The sequence below is a fragment of the Eurytemora carolleeae genome, unplaced genomic scaffold (assembly GCF_000591075.1).
Source record: "Eurytemora carolleeae unplaced genomic scaffold, Eaff_2.0 scaffold25, whole genome shotgun sequence".
NCBI lineage: Eukaryota > Metazoa > Arthropoda > Copepoda > Calanoida > Temoridae > Eurytemora > Eurytemora carolleeae.
In genome coordinates, this window is record NW_019396037.1 from 602,570 (window position 1) to 620,301 (window position 17,732).

The 17,732-nt window shown below is 32.5% G+C and overlaps 1 protein-coding gene across 1 annotated transcript in view; it reads right to left on the reverse strand.

Annotated features, from left to right (window-relative positions):
- Positions 1 to 17,732, reverse strand: part of LOC111699330 (uncharacterized) — a 30,236-nt gene that overhangs the window by 2,198 nt on the left and 10,306 nt on the right. Inside the window, exons 7-18 of the mRNA XM_023469977.1 lie at positions 14,487 to 14,562; positions 12,329 to 12,391; positions 11,655 to 11,760; positions 11,391 to 11,504; positions 10,222 to 10,309; positions 9,853 to 9,901; positions 8,218 to 8,322; positions 7,154 to 7,201; positions 5,231 to 5,343; positions 4,536 to 4,813; positions 699 to 769; positions 188 to 237 (exon numbers count right to left, since the gene is read on the reverse strand). Of these exons, the coding sequence (XP_023325745.1) occupies positions 188 to 237; positions 699 to 769; positions 4,536 to 4,813; positions 5,231 to 5,343; positions 7,154 to 7,201; positions 8,218 to 8,322; positions 9,853 to 9,901; positions 10,222 to 10,309; positions 11,391 to 11,504; positions 11,655 to 11,760; positions 12,329 to 12,391; positions 14,487 to 14,562 (1,161 nt within the window). The remainder of the gene's footprint in view (positions 1 to 187; positions 238 to 698; positions 770 to 4,535; positions 4,814 to 5,230; positions 5,344 to 7,153; positions 7,202 to 8,217; positions 8,323 to 9,852; positions 9,902 to 10,221; positions 10,310 to 11,390; positions 11,505 to 11,654; positions 11,761 to 12,328; positions 12,392 to 14,486; positions 14,563 to 17,732) is intronic.

Here is a 17,732-nt window from a genome sequence, read left to right on the forward strand (position 1 = left end):
AGAAATTTTTACTGAGAATTGAATTAAAGGATGAAATCTTTCTCCAAATGAATAAAATTAATCAAATCAATAGTGGAAAGTTTTCATCGATTTCTCATTTGTTTATAGACATTTTTTACTTTTTTTCCAGGGCAAAAGTTATTTTAAAAAAAACTTTTTTTTAACTGATTGAATTAAAAGTATTAACCTGTTGGATGAGTATTTCGGTTCTACTTCTTCATTTCTATTTGAACTTTCCTGTTAAATACAAAATTTTTAAAAATTTTGATAAGATATCTTAAGATATTTTAACTTAAGAATTTGATCTAATATGAGGTCTTAACAGTACACACTCGAAAATACCATTATGAAATCAAAATATTTAACTTAAAAAAATTAAAAATTTAGAAGTTTTCTTTGAAAGGAACTCAAATGGTCAAATACCTACAATTTGTTAATCTTATGTTGTAAACCTTTTATATTTTAAACTTAGATAATTTGGTCTAACAGAATTTATAGTTTGAAATATCATTGGGTTGCAAAGATAAAGAGATTAAAAAATCAGAGTTTGTGGAAAAATCTCAGTTTCTTTTGTAAAAATACTGGGTTTAAGAAAGAATGTGACATTGAAAGGATTTGTATTCGATGAAACTTTTCCAATTTGAGTTCAATGTTTACTGTTCGGCTTAACAGAAGCTTTTTCATTTAAAATAATGTTCCTTTAAGTTTTCATTTACGTCCAAGGATGCAGATTTTCCGCATTTTCTCCAGGAGGGACAACAACAGCAAACTAAAATAAAATCCAGGGTAAAATTTGGATTGGATATGGATTGGATAGAATAGGAACTATAAACGGGTTGTGTATGATTTGGGAACTAAGAATAGATTGTATAGAGTTAGAACTTAGAATAGATTGTTTAGAGTTAGAACTAAGAATATATTTTATAGAGTTAGAGCTAAGAATAGATTGTATAGAGTTAGAACTAAGAATAGATTGTATAGAGTTAGAACATAGAGTTAGAACTAAGAATGGATTGTATAGAGTTAGAACTTAGAATAGATTGTACTGAGTTAGAACTAAGAATATATTGTATAGAGTTAGAACTAAGAATAGATTGTATAGAGTTAGCACTTAAAATAGATTGTATAGAGTTAGAACTTAGAATAGATTGTATAGAGTTAGAACTAAGAATGTAGTGTATACAGTTAGAACTAAGAATGGAGTGTGTACAGTTAGAACTAAGAATGGAGTGTGTACAGTTATTACTAAGAATGGAGTGTATACAGTTAGAACTAAGAATGGAGTGTATACAGTTAGAACTAAGAATGGAGTGTATACAGTTAGAACTAAGAATAAAGTGTATACAGTTAAAACTAAGAATGGAGTGTATACAGTTAGAACTAAGAATGAAGTGTATACAGTTAGAACTAAGAATGGAGTGTATACAGTTAGAACTAAGAATAGATTGTATACAGTTAGAACTAAGAATGGAGTGTATACAGTTAGAACTAAAAATGGAGTGTATACAGTAAGAACTAAGAATGTAGTTTATACAGTTAGAACTAAGAATGGAGTGTATTCAGTAAGAACTAAGAATGGAGTGTATACAGTTAGAACTAAGAGTGTAGTGTATACAGTTAGAACAAAGAATGGAGTGTATACTGTATACAGTTAAAACTAAGAATGAGGTGTATACAGTTAGAACTAAGAATGGAGTGTACACAATTTAGAACTAAGGATGGAGTGTATACAGTTAGAACTAAGAATGGAGTGTATACAGTTAAAACTAAGAGTGGAGTGTATACAGTTAAAACTAAGAGTGGAGTGTATACAGTTAAAACTAAGAGTGGAGTGTATACAGTTAAAACTGAGAATGGTGTGCATACAGTTAGAACTAAGAATGGAGTGTATACAGTTAAAACTAAGAATGAAGTGTATACAGTAAGAACTAAGAATGGAGTGTATACAGTTAGAACTAAGGATGGAGCGTACACAATTTAGAAGTAAGAATTGAGTGTATACATTTAAAACTAAGAGTGGAGTGTATACAGTTAAAACTGAGAATGGTGTGCATACAGTTAGAACTAAGAATGTAGTGTATACAGTTATAACTAAGAATGGAGTGTATACAGTTAAAACTAAGAATGAAGTGTATACAGTAAGAACTAAGAATGGAGTGTATACAGTTAGAACTAAGAATGGAGTGTACACAATTTAGAACTAAGAATGGAGTGTATACATTTAAAACTAAGAGTGGAGTGTATACAGTTAAAACTAAGAGTGGAGTGTATACAGTTATAACTAAGAATGGAATGTATACAGTTAGAACTAAGAATGTAGTGTATACAGTTACAACTAAGAATGGTGTATATTCAGTGAGAACTAAGAATGGATTGGATGGAATAAGAACTATGACCGTATTATGTAAGAATGGAACTATGTCGTCTACTCAATGAATACCCTGATATGACAAGGTTGCCAAATCTCAACTCTTCCTGTAATCTGTCTCTATCTATCCATGTACCCGGAGTATACCAGGAACCCACCATCAATTCTAATCTGAGAATTCATCAATACGTCTAATTTGTATCTTTCTATCTGTGTGTTATTGTTATCTATCTACCTACATGTATAATATATGCCTGGCTGGCTGTCAGTCAATTTCTCTAGATAATAACAAACAAGATTACAGTGTAGGAAAGATGTGTAATTAAGTATAAGGTTAGGTGAAGAAGAGGAGGTTACAGGTTCAAATATATTCAGAGTGTGATTCGTCAACCTCAAATTATCGTGTCAAGATAGATTTTGAGATTCTAGTACCCTGAATACTTAGACAGGTCTAGTATCCTAGTATCCTTAATACTTAGACAGGTCTATTGTCCTAGTATCCTGAATACTTAGACAGGTCTAGTATCCTATTATCCTGAATACTAGGACAGGTCTAGTGTCCTAGTATTATGAATACTAGAATACTGCCCTGTCTAAGTATCCTGAATACTAGGACTAGACCTGTTTAAGTATCCAGGATACTAGGATACTAGACCTGTCTAAGTATCCTGGATAATAGGATACTAGACCTGTCTAAGTGTCCTGGATACTAGGATACTAGACCTGTGTAAGTATCCAGGATACTAGACCTGTCTTAGTATCCTGAAAACTAGGATACTAGATCTGTCTAAGTATCCTGGATACTACAATACTAGGCCTGTTTACTTATCCAGGATACTAGGACACTAGACCTGTCCTAGATCCTGGATACTAGGATACTAGACCTACTTAAGTTTCCTTGATACTAGGATACTAGGCCTGTTTAAGTATCCAGGATACTGCAGACATAATTAGAAAAATCCGGAATTGATTTTTAATTAATCAGACGACTTTAAAATCTAATTTTACAAATATGATTTATGAAACGATTGTAAAGTCGTCTGATTAAGTGTCAATTAATTCCGGGTCTTATGACTGTAAGATACTAGACCTTTCTAAGTTTCTAGGATACTAGACCTGTCTAAGTATCCTGGATACTTAGACAGGTCTAGTGTCCTAGTATCCTAGAAACTTAGACAGGTCTAGTATCCTGGATACTTAGACAGGTCTAGTTTCCAGGATGCTTAGACAGGTCTAGTAACCTGGATACTCAGACAGGTCTAATATCCTGGATACTTAGACAGGTCTAGTAACCTGGATACTCAGACAGGTCTAGTATCCTGGATACTTAGACAGGTCTAGTATCCAGGATACTTAGACAGGTCTAGTAACCTGGATACTCAGACAGGTCTAGTATCCTGGATACTTATATGCTTTCCAGTTCGGTTTCCAGTCTGGGAAATCAACTATTCATCCTTTAATTCATATTGTTGATTATATTTCTAAAGCGTTCAATAATGATGAAATTGTTTTCGCAGTTTTTCTAGATTTACAGAAGGCTTTCGATCTTGTTGATCACGATATATTATTGATGAAACTGGAAAAAATTGGTGTTCGAGGATTAGCCCTTAAATGGTTTAAGAGTTACTTAAGTAACAGAAAACAGTTTGTTATGGTAAATGGTACTCTATCTGATTTTTTTTCCATGATTAATATTTCAGTATNTGAGCTATCTTGTAGCTCCCCGGCCACAAAATATATATATGTAATTGTATAGTCATTTTTATTAATATGAATATTGTTAACTTGTGGCCTAATAAATGATTTGATTTGATTTGATTTGATTTGAAACAGGTCTAGTGTCCTAGTATCCTAGAAACTTAGACAGGTCTAGTATCCTGGATACTTAGACAGGTCTAGTATCCTAGTATGCTGTAATCCTAGTATCCAGGATAACCGGATAGGATAAGACTAGGTTTCATGATAATTATGAGATGAAATGTTCTATATCCTTTTCATGCACTCTTATTAACACGCTGAAAAGTGGCAATTGCTCTGTCAGATGGGGTTTGATAGGATATGCATGGAATCCCTCCCATCTCCTACCTCTCCTACCCCCAACCCATCCTGATCTTCTCCTCCCCTTCCCCCTTCAATATATTTCCTAAAACCTCTTGTTTGTATTTACCTAGGAACACCACCGCTAGAGTTGTTGTTGATGAAACAGCTGTTGCTGTTGCCACCTCTCCTACAGAGAAACCACCAGGTTCAGTTCTAACTTCAGCACAGTCTCCAGGTGTATCCGGATACTGGTTTCCATATCTCAGGTCTTGGATACATACAGAGTATCCAACCCCGTGCTCCAGGTTCTCCTGGATACTGTACACAGATCTGTTCTCTCTAAGCTCTGGTTTAGGAACGGAGTAAACGGTTGAGTTTTGTGAACCAAACTCTCGAATAAGAATTCTAAACAAAGTTTTGGTTTATCTTTTACTAAATAGAATTTATAAATGATTAATGTTAAAAGGGGATGTAGGTGTAATTTCAAATGACCCTCCATGCAAATATAGCAATGCCCAATTCACAAAGGTACCAGTTGTTTATAATTTTGAAGACTGATTGTCTTCAATTGGGGTTCTCTACAAAAGTAAGTTGCGAATTTCTGTTGCAGGAAATTATATAGAAGTTATTTATGTCAAAACACTTTTGAACCTAGAAAAACGACAATATCTTTACATTAATATCGGATAAAGGTTTCAAGGGTACCGTTGTGAATCTGGTCTTGCCATATTTTCATGGAGTTCCACGGGAAATTACGCTTACAGTCCCTTTGTTGAACAGATTAATTGCATCATAATTAGATTATTCTTGTTCTCCACAAACCTGACAGCTTTCTCAGGTTCCCAGGAGATACTAAGAGAATTATCTCTAAACTCAGCAACAAGGTTGTGTTTAATACTGGAGCTGTATCCTGTATACACAACCCGGCACAAATCCTAAATATATTCAATTAGGATTAACTGGAAATATTTGTAGAAAAGATGTTATCCAGAAATTTTTGAGATTACGCTAATTTAGGATTTGATTTAGGATTTGAGTGAGTTATGGTTATAGTAATGAAAATAATGTTTTGATTAATGATTTCATAATTTTACTATAGTAATATCTAGTGCTTAGGATCCGGATCCGTTGGATCCGCAAGATTTTGTCTTCCTGGATCTGGATCCGGATCCGCAAAAATATGCGGGGTAACATATCAACCAAAAACTGCAAAAAAAACCTCTTAATCCAAAACTCAAGTCTGAACTTTTGAAAAAAGAGAGATTATAAAAATTTCCTCATTTCTGAATGGTTCATCAAGTTTAAGGATAAAAATAAGCGAAAAAAATAAAACAAATAATTTGAAAATTATTTTTTGTTAAAAAAATCAGCAAATCTTAAAGAAATGACATGGATCCGGATCCATTTTTTTCCAGTGCGGATCCATGATTCGGATCCGGATCCGCATCAAAATCAAATGGATCCTAAGCACTGGCTAATATCAATAATGATTTTATTATGGATCTTAAGAAGAATTATGGTAGTAAAATTTGATTTTAGAATTTTGGGAGTTTTGGTGGTAAGAAGAGCATATGAATTGATCCAGGATTTTAGAGAGTTATAGGAGTAATACGAGATAAGATTTGATAATGAAATTTAAGAGGGTTATGGTAGTATTCAAATTAATAATCTTTTAAGAAGAATGACAGGTCAGATTTGATAATGACGGTATTAATGGTTTGATGTGGGAATTATATAAAATAAGGATTTAATTATGGCTGATCTGGAAACTGTTAAACTTAAAGGGACTGTACGCGTAATTTTAATTGACCCTTCATGCAAAGATGACAATGCCCAATACCCTTAACAGCTTTTTCTGATTAGATATCAATGTTTATAATTTTGAAAACTGATTATTTTCAACTGTGGGCTCTTTACATACGATAGTGAAAACATTTAGGAATTTACAGAATGAAACAGTTTTAAACCTTCAGCTAGAATTAGGTTTCAAGGGTATGCAATCTTTGCATGAAAGTCACTTGAAATTACGCTCATGTTGAGTGATAGCAGGCTAGCCCAGGGTCCTTTTCTTATTTCGCATATGAGTGAAGTTCAGGGCTCAAATACAATTGTTGAGTTCCTATTGGTCCAGCCCAGTGTACGTCACCAAGTATACGAATCGCCGGGTCATACAGAATTTGCTTGTGTAAGGTGAAACATATGTCGAATAGATTTATTTATTTTTCAGATCAGCATGAGAAGCTTGGAAAGTCTACTATAGTTTGTTCATACGTATTTACCCCAATTTAAGTATGATTGATTGATATTTTTTGGATGGGTGTGAGTACAAAGACGAGGAATTTTGGGCATAAATGCTGCAAACTACTCAAATTGCGGACGGAGCACGGGGTTCAAAATGAGATTTGGTTTGATTTTAAACATTTATTATATATCGATTTTATAGTTTTTAATTGTAGAATATTGTTAAAACTATTAATGATTGGTGTATGTTTGACCCCCCGGAATTGTGAAATATTGCAGAGCAGATTATGCGAGTTTGATCCAAGGGTACAAGACACAGTGTATCTCCAGAATGACAAAGTAGATTTTTATTTGTTTGGGCTAGGTTTTATTTGGAATGAATTTATGATTGTTTAGTCCTCACGACTCAACTGCTCAAAGTCCCTTTGACCGTAAATTATTAAATGGCTTTGAAGGATTTGAATTATTTGATTGAAATACTTGAATTGAATAATTGAATAAAACCTGATGAAGATAGTATGCAGTATCCTGTTCAAGAACAGCTAAACAAACCTAGACCAGTTATCTTTCATTCACATCCAAATAACAAAAAAAAGGTTTAGGTCATCGTTCTATATATCAATACAATAAAGACGACTTTCTATTTAAATTTTGATTATTACAAAACCTGCAAACAGCAGGTACACTTACACATTTAAACAGTTGTCAATTAACAGCTTCTCTGTGTTTACTTGTAAACTTGTAATTTGAAAGTCTTATTAATGAATAGTCGTCTTCATTTTATTGATATAATCGCCGACCACTGTATTTAATATATTGTGCAGTTGGCCACATTATTTTCCTTCCTCATTCCGACTCAAATCTTTTTTATGTACAAACTTTTTTGTCCCGGTTGGGTTAAAATTTGGGGCAGTCTGTTCACTTTATTACCCCGGTTTATTACTTTTTGTCCTTGCTGGACTTTACGCATTGATTTTCACAAATAACTGATTGATCGTATATGAGAAGGGAAATTCGTTTCTTTTCGATATATTAAACATTTTGATGAGGCAAGAAAAAAAATGCCTATGTACTTAAGTCAATTATGTTCCTCGCTACGCTTGTAACTTCATTGATTTTAAAAATTTGACCACCGACCACTGACCACTAATCAGGTTGATGAATAGTTTTTTTATTAAAAAGTTATTTTTATGAAAAAGTTAGTTTTTTATATTTAAATGTCGGAAGTTTATTGGAAATCCACTAAACGTAATATAGTGCTAGCACAATAATAAGAAAAGGATAGAAAACTAGGCGTCCAGGGCGCTTTGTGCCGATCTTCATCTTTTAATTTGTATTGTTGCTCGATCTGTGGCATTTTCTCTTGTTAAAAATTAATTTTTTTTGCGCATTTCTCGAGTTCTAAAGGCATTTTTTTTAAATTCTGACCACCCATAAACCTTCACTGTGGTCATTTCCCACAAAATTTGGGCCGGATCGATTCATCCGCATTGAATTGGATTGTATAAAACAAACAACCAAACAATTACAATCAAAGTAAATATATAAATATTGCGATGAATATATTCCTCATGAACTGGTGAGTATTGAGTAGATATTGTAGCGTGAAGCATCTGATATCCTGGAACCCAGTCCTCATGTTTACTTGCATAATCTCGTAGATTGTATCCAGTCTATAGAACACAGAATAGTAGATTAGTCAGTGTATCCGGTCTACAGTACACAGCATAGATAATAGATTAGTCAGAGTGTACCCAGTTTAGTACACCGAATAGTAGATTAGTCAGTGAATCCGGTCTATAGTACACATAATAGTAGATAAGTCAGAGTGTACCCAGTCTATAGTACACAGAATAGTAAATTAGTCAGTGTATTCGGTCTATAGTACACAGAATAGTAGATTAGTCAGTGTATTCGGTCTATGGTACATAGAATAGTAGATTAGTCAGTGTATCCGGTCTATAGTACACAGAATAGTAGATTAGTCAGTGTGTCCGGTCTATAGTACACAGAATAGTAGATCAGTCAGTGTATCCGGTCTATAGTACACAGAATAGTAGATTAGTCAGTGTATCCGGTCTATAGTACACAGAATAGTAGTTTAGTCAGTGTATCCGGTCTATAGTGCACAGAATAGTAGATTAGTCAGAGTGTATCCGGTCTATAGTATACAGAATAGTAGATTAGTCAGAGTGTATCCGGTCTAGTACACAGAATAGTAGATTAGTTAGAGTGTATTCGGTCTATAGTACCAAGAATAGTAGTTTAGTCAGTGTATTCGGTCTATAGTACACATAATAGATAATAGATTAGTCAGAGTGTACCCAGTTCAGTACACCAAATAGTAGATTAGTCAGTGAATCCGGTCTATAGTACACAGAATATAGTAGTTTAGTCAGAGTGTATCCGGTCTAGTACACAGAATAGAAGTTTAGTCAGAGTGTATTCGGTCTATATTACACAGAATATAGTAGTTTAGTCAGAGTGTATCCGGTCTAGTACACAGAATAGAAGTTTAGTCAGAGTGTATTCGGTCTATAGTACATAGAATAGTAGATTAGTCAGAGTGTATCCGGTCTAGTACACAGAATAGAAGTTTAGTCAGAGTGTATTCGGTCTATAGTACATAGAATAGTAGATTAGTTAAAGTGTACCCAGTCTATAGTACACAGAGTAGTAGATTAGTCCCGTTCTAATCTTCCTTTTTTGTTTTTTTTTCGTCCTATTCTTTTTATTCTTCCTATTGATTGTATTCTTCCTATTCTTCTTACTCTTCCTATTGTTTTTATACTGTCTATTCTTTTTAAATGTCCCATGACCTCTATTCGTCCATTTCTTACTGTTCGTCCTCCTTGACCTATTCCTCCTGTTCGTCCTAGACCTAGTCTTACTATTCTTCCTTATCGTCCCATTATCCCTCAGTTTCCTATTCAAACTTTTCGTCCTATTCGTCCCATTTGTCCTAGTTGTCCTATTTTTCCTTTTCATTCTCTTTTAAGAAGAAAGATAATTATTATTATAAGTTTTAATGCTTGTTATATTTGATTCTAGCCAGCCTTTGATATTAATCCTGAAATATAAAAATTTATTCTTTTAATATTTCAAGAGAACCCCAATTTGCACTTCTGATAAAATCTTATTAGCTGAAAAGGAAAATTTAGATTTTTCAATAAATAAATAAAATTGTAATTTAAAATTATTACCTTTATAAACGAACTGGAATCAGACGTAGTTCCTCCATCTCCTAGTTTTCTAAAATATTATTATTCATTTAAAGGGTCTATATATATACGTAATTTAGAGGTGTTCTCCATTTATAGAGTGGCATAGTGGATTTTTATTTTCTATAAGAAAATTGATCATTATTTTGACTTGCAGATTTATGCAGAGATAGACAATGTAGGAAATTGTCAGAATTTAACTTTTTTATGAGATTGTACTCGGGTGTCGGTTTAAAGGGTACCGATGAAAATTGTGCATGCCAATCTTCCATAAAGGGTTGCTTAAAATTATGTCTAAAGTCCCTTTTTTCAAAATCAGAAAACTAAACTTTATTTTTACTTTATTCTTACCTGTAAACAATCCCCCAGTCGTATTCTTTATAATAGAACTCCAGATCTATACTGTACTGTACATCTAGTAGGTTAGGTTCACCATGTACTAAACATAATAGATATTTACTGTGCTGTACTGTACATCTAGTAGGTTAGGTTCACCATGTACTAAACATAATAGATCTTTACTGTGCTGTACTGTACATCTAGTAGGTTAGGTTCACCATGTACTGAACATAATAGATCTTTTCTGTGGCGTACTGTACATCTAGTAGGTTAGGTTCAGCATGTACTAAACATAAAAGAACTGTACATGTACTGTACATCTAGTAGGTTAGGTTCACCATTTACTAAGCATAATAGATCTTTACTGTGCTGTACTGTACATCTAGTAGGTTAGGTTCACCATGCACTAAACATAATAGATCTTTACTGTGCTGTACTGTACATCTAATAGGTTAGGTTCACCATGTACTAAACATAATAGATCTTTACTGTGCTGTACTGTACGTTTAATAATTACTTTCACCATGTACTAAGCATAAAAGAACTGTAATGCACATCCAGTAGGTTAGGTTCACCATGTACTAAACATAAAAGAACTGTAATGCACATCCAGTAGGTTAGGTTCACAATGTACTAAACACAATAGAATTGTACTGTACTGTACATCCAGTAGGTTAGGTTCAGCATGTATTAAACATAACAGATCTTTACTGTGCTGTACTGTACGTCTAATAATTAGGTTCACCATGTACTAATCATAAAAGAACTGTAATGCACATCCAGTAGGTTAGGTTCACCATGTATTAAACATAAAAGAACTGTAATGCAAATCTAGTAGGTTAGGTTCAGCATGTACTAAACATAATAGAACTGTATTGTATTGTATCGAGGATTACTATTTAAACATGCGTACATTTTATTCATCCAGACTTAAACTCATACATTCATTTATTCAACAAACAAACATTGCATCCATTAAAAACTACCTGAGTATTCCTGAATGTATCCTAAGTATACCTGAATGAACCATCAGTGTACTGAATGTATCCTAGGTATACCTGAATGTATCCTGAGTGTACTGAATGTATCCTAAATATACATGAATGTATCCTGAGTGTACTGAATGTATCCTAAATATACCTGAATGTATCCTGAGTGTACTGAATGTATCCTAAATATACCTGAATGTATTCTGAGTGTACTGAATGTATCCCTAGGAAAGTAAATTGCATCCATGTTGTTAACTCTGAAGAACTCTAAAGTCTTATTATTCTCCAGATTACACAAACCCTTCCCTGAACAGAGACATACATTAATACCGAGTCCGAGATTTAAATGGTTCAGCTCGAGTCGTAATTCCTTAAACCCAGGGTTAAGGCTCAATCTTAGACCCACCACACCTAAATAGAATCCCCTGATCCTGTGCTGAAGCTTCTTAGTCTAACCTGAATAGGTTTGAAGAGCTGTATCTTTTCTTCTGAAGGGGGTTGAGCAGGACGGAGCTAGTATCCGGGTCCTACTGGAGACTAGAGCATCTAGTAACCAGACAGCCTACACAAATACAGTAGATTTACTAGATTATTGAACTTAGTTTAAAACATCACTCCTGGCCCTTGCACACCAATCTATTCATTTACTAAAAAAAATATTCCCAGAGTTTATAACTCTTGTATTGTGGATATTGAGATCAATGATTGATCTCAATCTTTTGTTAATCTGCAGATTAATTTAATCTTTATTTGATTTCCTGCATGGTAATCGTACACATTAGGGGTTGACGGCAGTTTCTATCGGGAGAAATAACAAAAATGAAGATATAGAAAGGTATAGTTTTTATAGATCCTCAGAAGAAGAGCCCACAGTGAATATAGAGATCAAGCAATCGGGATTATAAAGATTTAATACAAAAGTTCTTAGCGGAGTTCATTTTTAGCTATGATTAAACCACTGATGCCTCAATTTAATGAGAAATAATAAGAATTCTAATAAAAAACATCGATAACGTCTTTTTCTAATTCATAATTGTTAACTAATGATTTAACTTTATATAAGTGGTAATCTTTGAATAAAAGTTATAAAATCCGCCAAAACAAGTAAATCCTCAAATTGAGATGTTAACCTTGCAATCACAGTGGAGAGGGTTTCCTAGGAGAGATAGATAAAGAAGTCCCTTTTCTTCATCCTAGATTAGAAAATCCAAATTATCTAGATATTCTGCATAAAGACAATTTACAAAATACAAAAGTATTTTTCAATTTATTTTTATTTCCATTTCAACATTTTTATTTTATTCAAAATTTTTGTTTACTCATTAATTTTTCATACCGTGATTTTAAATTTTCAAACTTCTATTTTGCTTTTACTTTTTTTCGTGTACTTTTCCTGGATCATATATTAATATACTTTCCATTTATCCTTTTAAATTCTTTTAAGTTCTTTTTAAAAGGTCTACTGGCTTAATTTCATGGGACCCTCCATTATACATGTTGCATGCCCGATACAGTATATAGTCTCTACCCCCTTTGTCTGAGGAAAAATGTTTTCTGCTTAATTTTTGTAATCTTTTCCTATAATCTAATCAAATACTTCGGATTATTTAAGATTATTTAAGATTATTGAAGGGAGTGACCGGCAATGGCTGGTAGTTGAACTGAAAATGTAGAATTGGAGAGAATTTTTAGGATTCATTTGAGACCTTTGAGACGTTTTTACTGTGAATACTGTATATTTGTTCAGCAAGGGCGCTTATTCAATCTTTAAAATCCTCATTTTGGAGGAATGATTAAACATACAGTAAACTAATTAGTTGTTAAGGAACAGGTTGAGAAAAAAAATGTCTAATACTCGAAAAAAAGTAAACTTATTCAGTTATTGGTTTCTGTAATGTCTCATTCTTCACAAACTTTTTCCGTAGATTTCCAGGAATTTCTATTGAAAAGACGACATTTTAAGAATTTGCAGAAATCTGCTAACAAATTCATGAAGATTAAGAAATTCAATGAAATGATGAAAAAGAAATAATTGATTCTGACATTGATGTTTTAACAAATTTCTATTGAGAAATATTTTCCTAAAAACTTAATTCTCAAAATCATCCCTTCAAAATGAGAATTTTAAAGATTGAATTTGCGCCCTTGCAAAACAAATATACACCATAAAAACGTCTTATAGGTCCCAAAAGAATCCTAAAATATTTCAATCTCAGTTCAACTACCATACATTGCCGGTCACTCCCTTTAAAAGTCAAAGATTAAAACCAGAGAGAACTCTTAGCTTTGAATAAGAATATAATTATTTAGTGCGCATATGGATACTGAAATACTTAACTATCTATATATAATACTATACTATCTACTATTTATGGTTTCAAGATTCTCAAAGTTCTTAAGATTGTGCAATATATTTTCGCACATGTATTGTTATTTTTTAGCAATTTCGTGTGAATTTTCATTTAAACGTGCACGATTCACAAGGATACCATTTAAACTTTTGTTTTTCTTGGTCAATTTTTTCAAATTGCGGTTTTTGTATAAAAAAGTGACTTGTGATCTTTTGCAACAGAAACAAGGAAGTCAATTTACAGAATATATCATGTTTATTTATATGTAAACATTTATGAAACCTATTATTTTTCCTGTTTTAATTTTTTTAATTCATAAAATCATAATCTTTTAAATTTTACTTCTAGGGATTGTAAGTATGATTAATGTATCTGGTCAATAATGATTCTTATATGTTTTCCTAGAGCAGAAATGCGCAAGTCTCTTTTTAAAAAATTATAAACATTGATATCCAATTGATATTTGATCATACAAAGCTTTAAAGGTGCCGCTGTGGTTTAGGCATTACCATCTTTTCAAATAGAGTCACTTGAAACCACGCTTTAAGACCCTTTAATTTAGAAATTAAAGGGAGTGTTCACGAAAAATGAAAGGGGGTATAGGCTTGCGGCGAAAAATAAGCGCTTTTGATCGCTACTAATCTAATATGAAATATTTACGAATGCGTCGAAAAATAATCGATGACTACTGTTTGTAATATCTGAATGATTTGTTTAAAATTAAATTGATTTGTTTACGATCCGAGTTGAATGTTGCATCTTTAGAATTTTTATGGACGCTACGTTCCTAGGTATTAGTCGTTTTTAACAATTTTCTCCTTATAGACGCAACAGATAGAAGTAATATTAGTAGCGATCAAAAGCGCTTATTTTTCGCCGCAGCCCTATGCCCCTTTTAACTTTTTCTTAACACTCCCTTTAATGGATAATTCTTTACCTCTAAAAAGATGTTTTGTAGTTTATTCTCCTCAATTATCAAGCTCTGAAGAGCAGGAAGTGTTTTCAGCATAGATCTAAATAAATAAATAAAAAAAACTTTAATATTCTTTCAATTATTGGATTTCTCTGTTCTGAGTAAGTATGGTAACTTAATACTTATACTAAACTCCTCGCCCCTTTCTCTGAGCCATAGCAGAAAAGATTCCAGAGATTGAGCAGCATGCATCCCGAGCCTTTGAACCGTATAGACATAGAATTTACTCCATTTGTACAATAAAGGCACTTTTATACCGCTATCTGATAGATGGATCTTCAAGATGCCTGCCAGAGAACAAAGGAGGCCACCAGCCTACTCCCCCATCATAATACCTGAATATGCATCCTCGGAATCCTCAGCATCACCGAGGGATTTGTCTCCGTTGGTTTCCGGAGCTAGTCCAGTAGTAACCGTACCGGCCAGTCCAACTACAGACCAAAGCATATCAGATGCTACTCTATCTCCTCCAAATTACTCTATGCAAGGATCCGATCTTGCTGGTGATCCGGAGCAGCAAGACTATCCAGTCAGACCTATGACTCCAAGAGCAGAACATGATCCTGATGCAGGACATGCTGCTCTTTATGACAGCTCTTCGCAGACCTATTGTAGAGTCAGCATAAGAACGAGATGATCTTGATGCAGGAGACGCTGCTCTTCAAAGACAACTCTTCATAGACCTGTTGTAGAGTCTGCAGGAGAACAAGAAAATCCTGATGCAGAAGATGCTGCTCTTTGTCAAGCAGCTCTTCATAGACCTGTTGTCAGTCTGCAGAAGAACAAGATAATCCTGGTGCAGGAGACGCTGCTCTTTGTCGAGAAGCTCTTCACAGACCCGTTGTAAGTCCAGCAAAGGAAGCAGCTGAGAATGCAGTAGAATCACCTCAGATTGCCGGAGCACCAGAAGCAGCTAGGATTACAGTAGAAGCAGCAAATGAACCAGCAGTAAATGTGGAAGCTGTTGTTGAGAGATTGCTACGAGAGATATTTGAGTTTGAGGCAGCTTCTCAGATAAATCCTGAACCGAAGCAGCTGAACGAAATATTGACATCTATATATAAATTTGGCTTGTCTGTCTGTTTGTTTGTCTGTTTGTTTGTTTGTTTGTATCCAATAAACGTCAAAACGGCTGAACCGATCGGGCCCAAATTTTTTGTGGGACATCTAGGGACCCCAGGGAAGGTTTATGAATGATCAAAATTTCAAATATTTGTCTCCATCAAAATTCGATCTTCATTAAATTTTTGAAAATTTTGAAAATCCACGAAATTTTTTGTGAAAATCCGCGAATTATTTTTGTTTTGTTTTACGATGTACACAAAGAGAACATGTTCACAATTAATTTAGAAGATGGGCGCGAAGCGCCCTCTAAGGCTAGTTATAGCAATACTTTCGTGCATTTAATGTTGTTACAACGCAAATATTTTTACCAGAGTAACTTATGAATCACTTAGTAAGATTATGGGGTCTGTTCACACTACACAATTAATATGTTCATTAGTCTATTTAATGTCATAGTACACGTCTAAAAGTTTTCTTTTTACCCTAGACTTTTCTGATTCTCTCTGTAGACGATTATAATTATCTAAAATCAGTTTTCTTTTCATTAAAGTCTATAAATAAGTGAAAAATTGTTTTTGTGTTTTTGTTTTTTTAGACTCAGCTAAATAAAGCATCATTTAATCTAATAATTTAGCTAAGTGTGCACCGAGGCATCAACAATTATATCAAAGATTTTAATTATATTTTTTTTTCTTTCGATTTTTCAAATTAAGGCCTTTACGCACATTAGAAAAGACCGAAAACTATGATGCAACCATGGAATAATCAATATTGTTTGAAATTCTTATTAATCTTAAGAAATTTTCAATGATTCTAATATTTTCTGAGAGTTAATGACATTCTGTGAAAAATACTGAGTTTTTCTAAGTGGGCCTTTAAAACAAAAACATTGAAACCAAGCGGAATTTTTCGTTCAAAATCTACGAAAGAAAAGAGAAAAATGTGCTATTTTTTTTAACATTAAAAACCTTACTGGAAATTGTGCCTTTGTCACAAAGTTTGACTAAGCAACTATATCTTTGCAATTCAATGTCATAGACCTTAGTTTTTTCAAACATAAGTTCTATACTAGATCAAGTAATTGCAGCTAAAAATATCTTTACTTCATCAGGTTGCAAAGAAATAGGGATTAGAAAATTAGTGTTTGAGGCAAAGACTCATTTTCTTTCTTTCAAACCCATTTTTATTTATAAATGATTATTAATGATTAATGATTATTAATGATTAATGATTATTAACTATTAATGATTATTAATGATTAATGATTATTAATGATTATTAATGATTATTAATGATTAATGATTATTAATGACTAATAATTATTATTGATTATTAATGATTAATGATTATTAATGATTAATGATTATCAATGATTAATGATTTATTTATAATGATTAATGATTATTAATGATTAATGATTATTAATGATTATTAATGATTAATGATTAATGATTATTAATGATTAATGATTATTAATGATTAATGATTATTAATGATTAATAATTATTATTGATCAATGATTATTAATGATTAATGATTATTAATGATTAACGATTATTAATGATTAATAATTATTAATGATTAATGATTATTAATGATTAATGATTATTAATGATTATTAATGATTAATGATTATTGATTATTAATGCTTAATGATTATTAATGATTAATGATTATTAATTATTAATGATTATTAATTATTAATGATTATTAATGATTAATAATTATTAATGATTAATGATTATTAATGATAAATGATTATTAATGATTAATGATTATTGATGATTAATGATTATTAATGATTAATGATTATTGATTATTAATGATAAATGATGATTAATGATTAATATTAAAGATAAGATGTGTTGTAAACAGTCATAATACTGATAATTAGTGTTTTACGGCGGAAAGTACACTCTTGTTTTTACTCTCACATATTTCCCGCATTTTATTTGTATTCTAAAAAGTGTGAGAAGGGTGTCACTAGGTTAACATGCAAAAGTTGATGTTGACAAGATGGTAGTTTCAAGGTTTAAACAAAATACTGGGTTTCCTGTCAAAATATTTGTTACCTACATCCTGCACACTTCAAACTATTATCTCGGGATTGAAATGATATACATACTCAGACGAAACTAGGGGGGG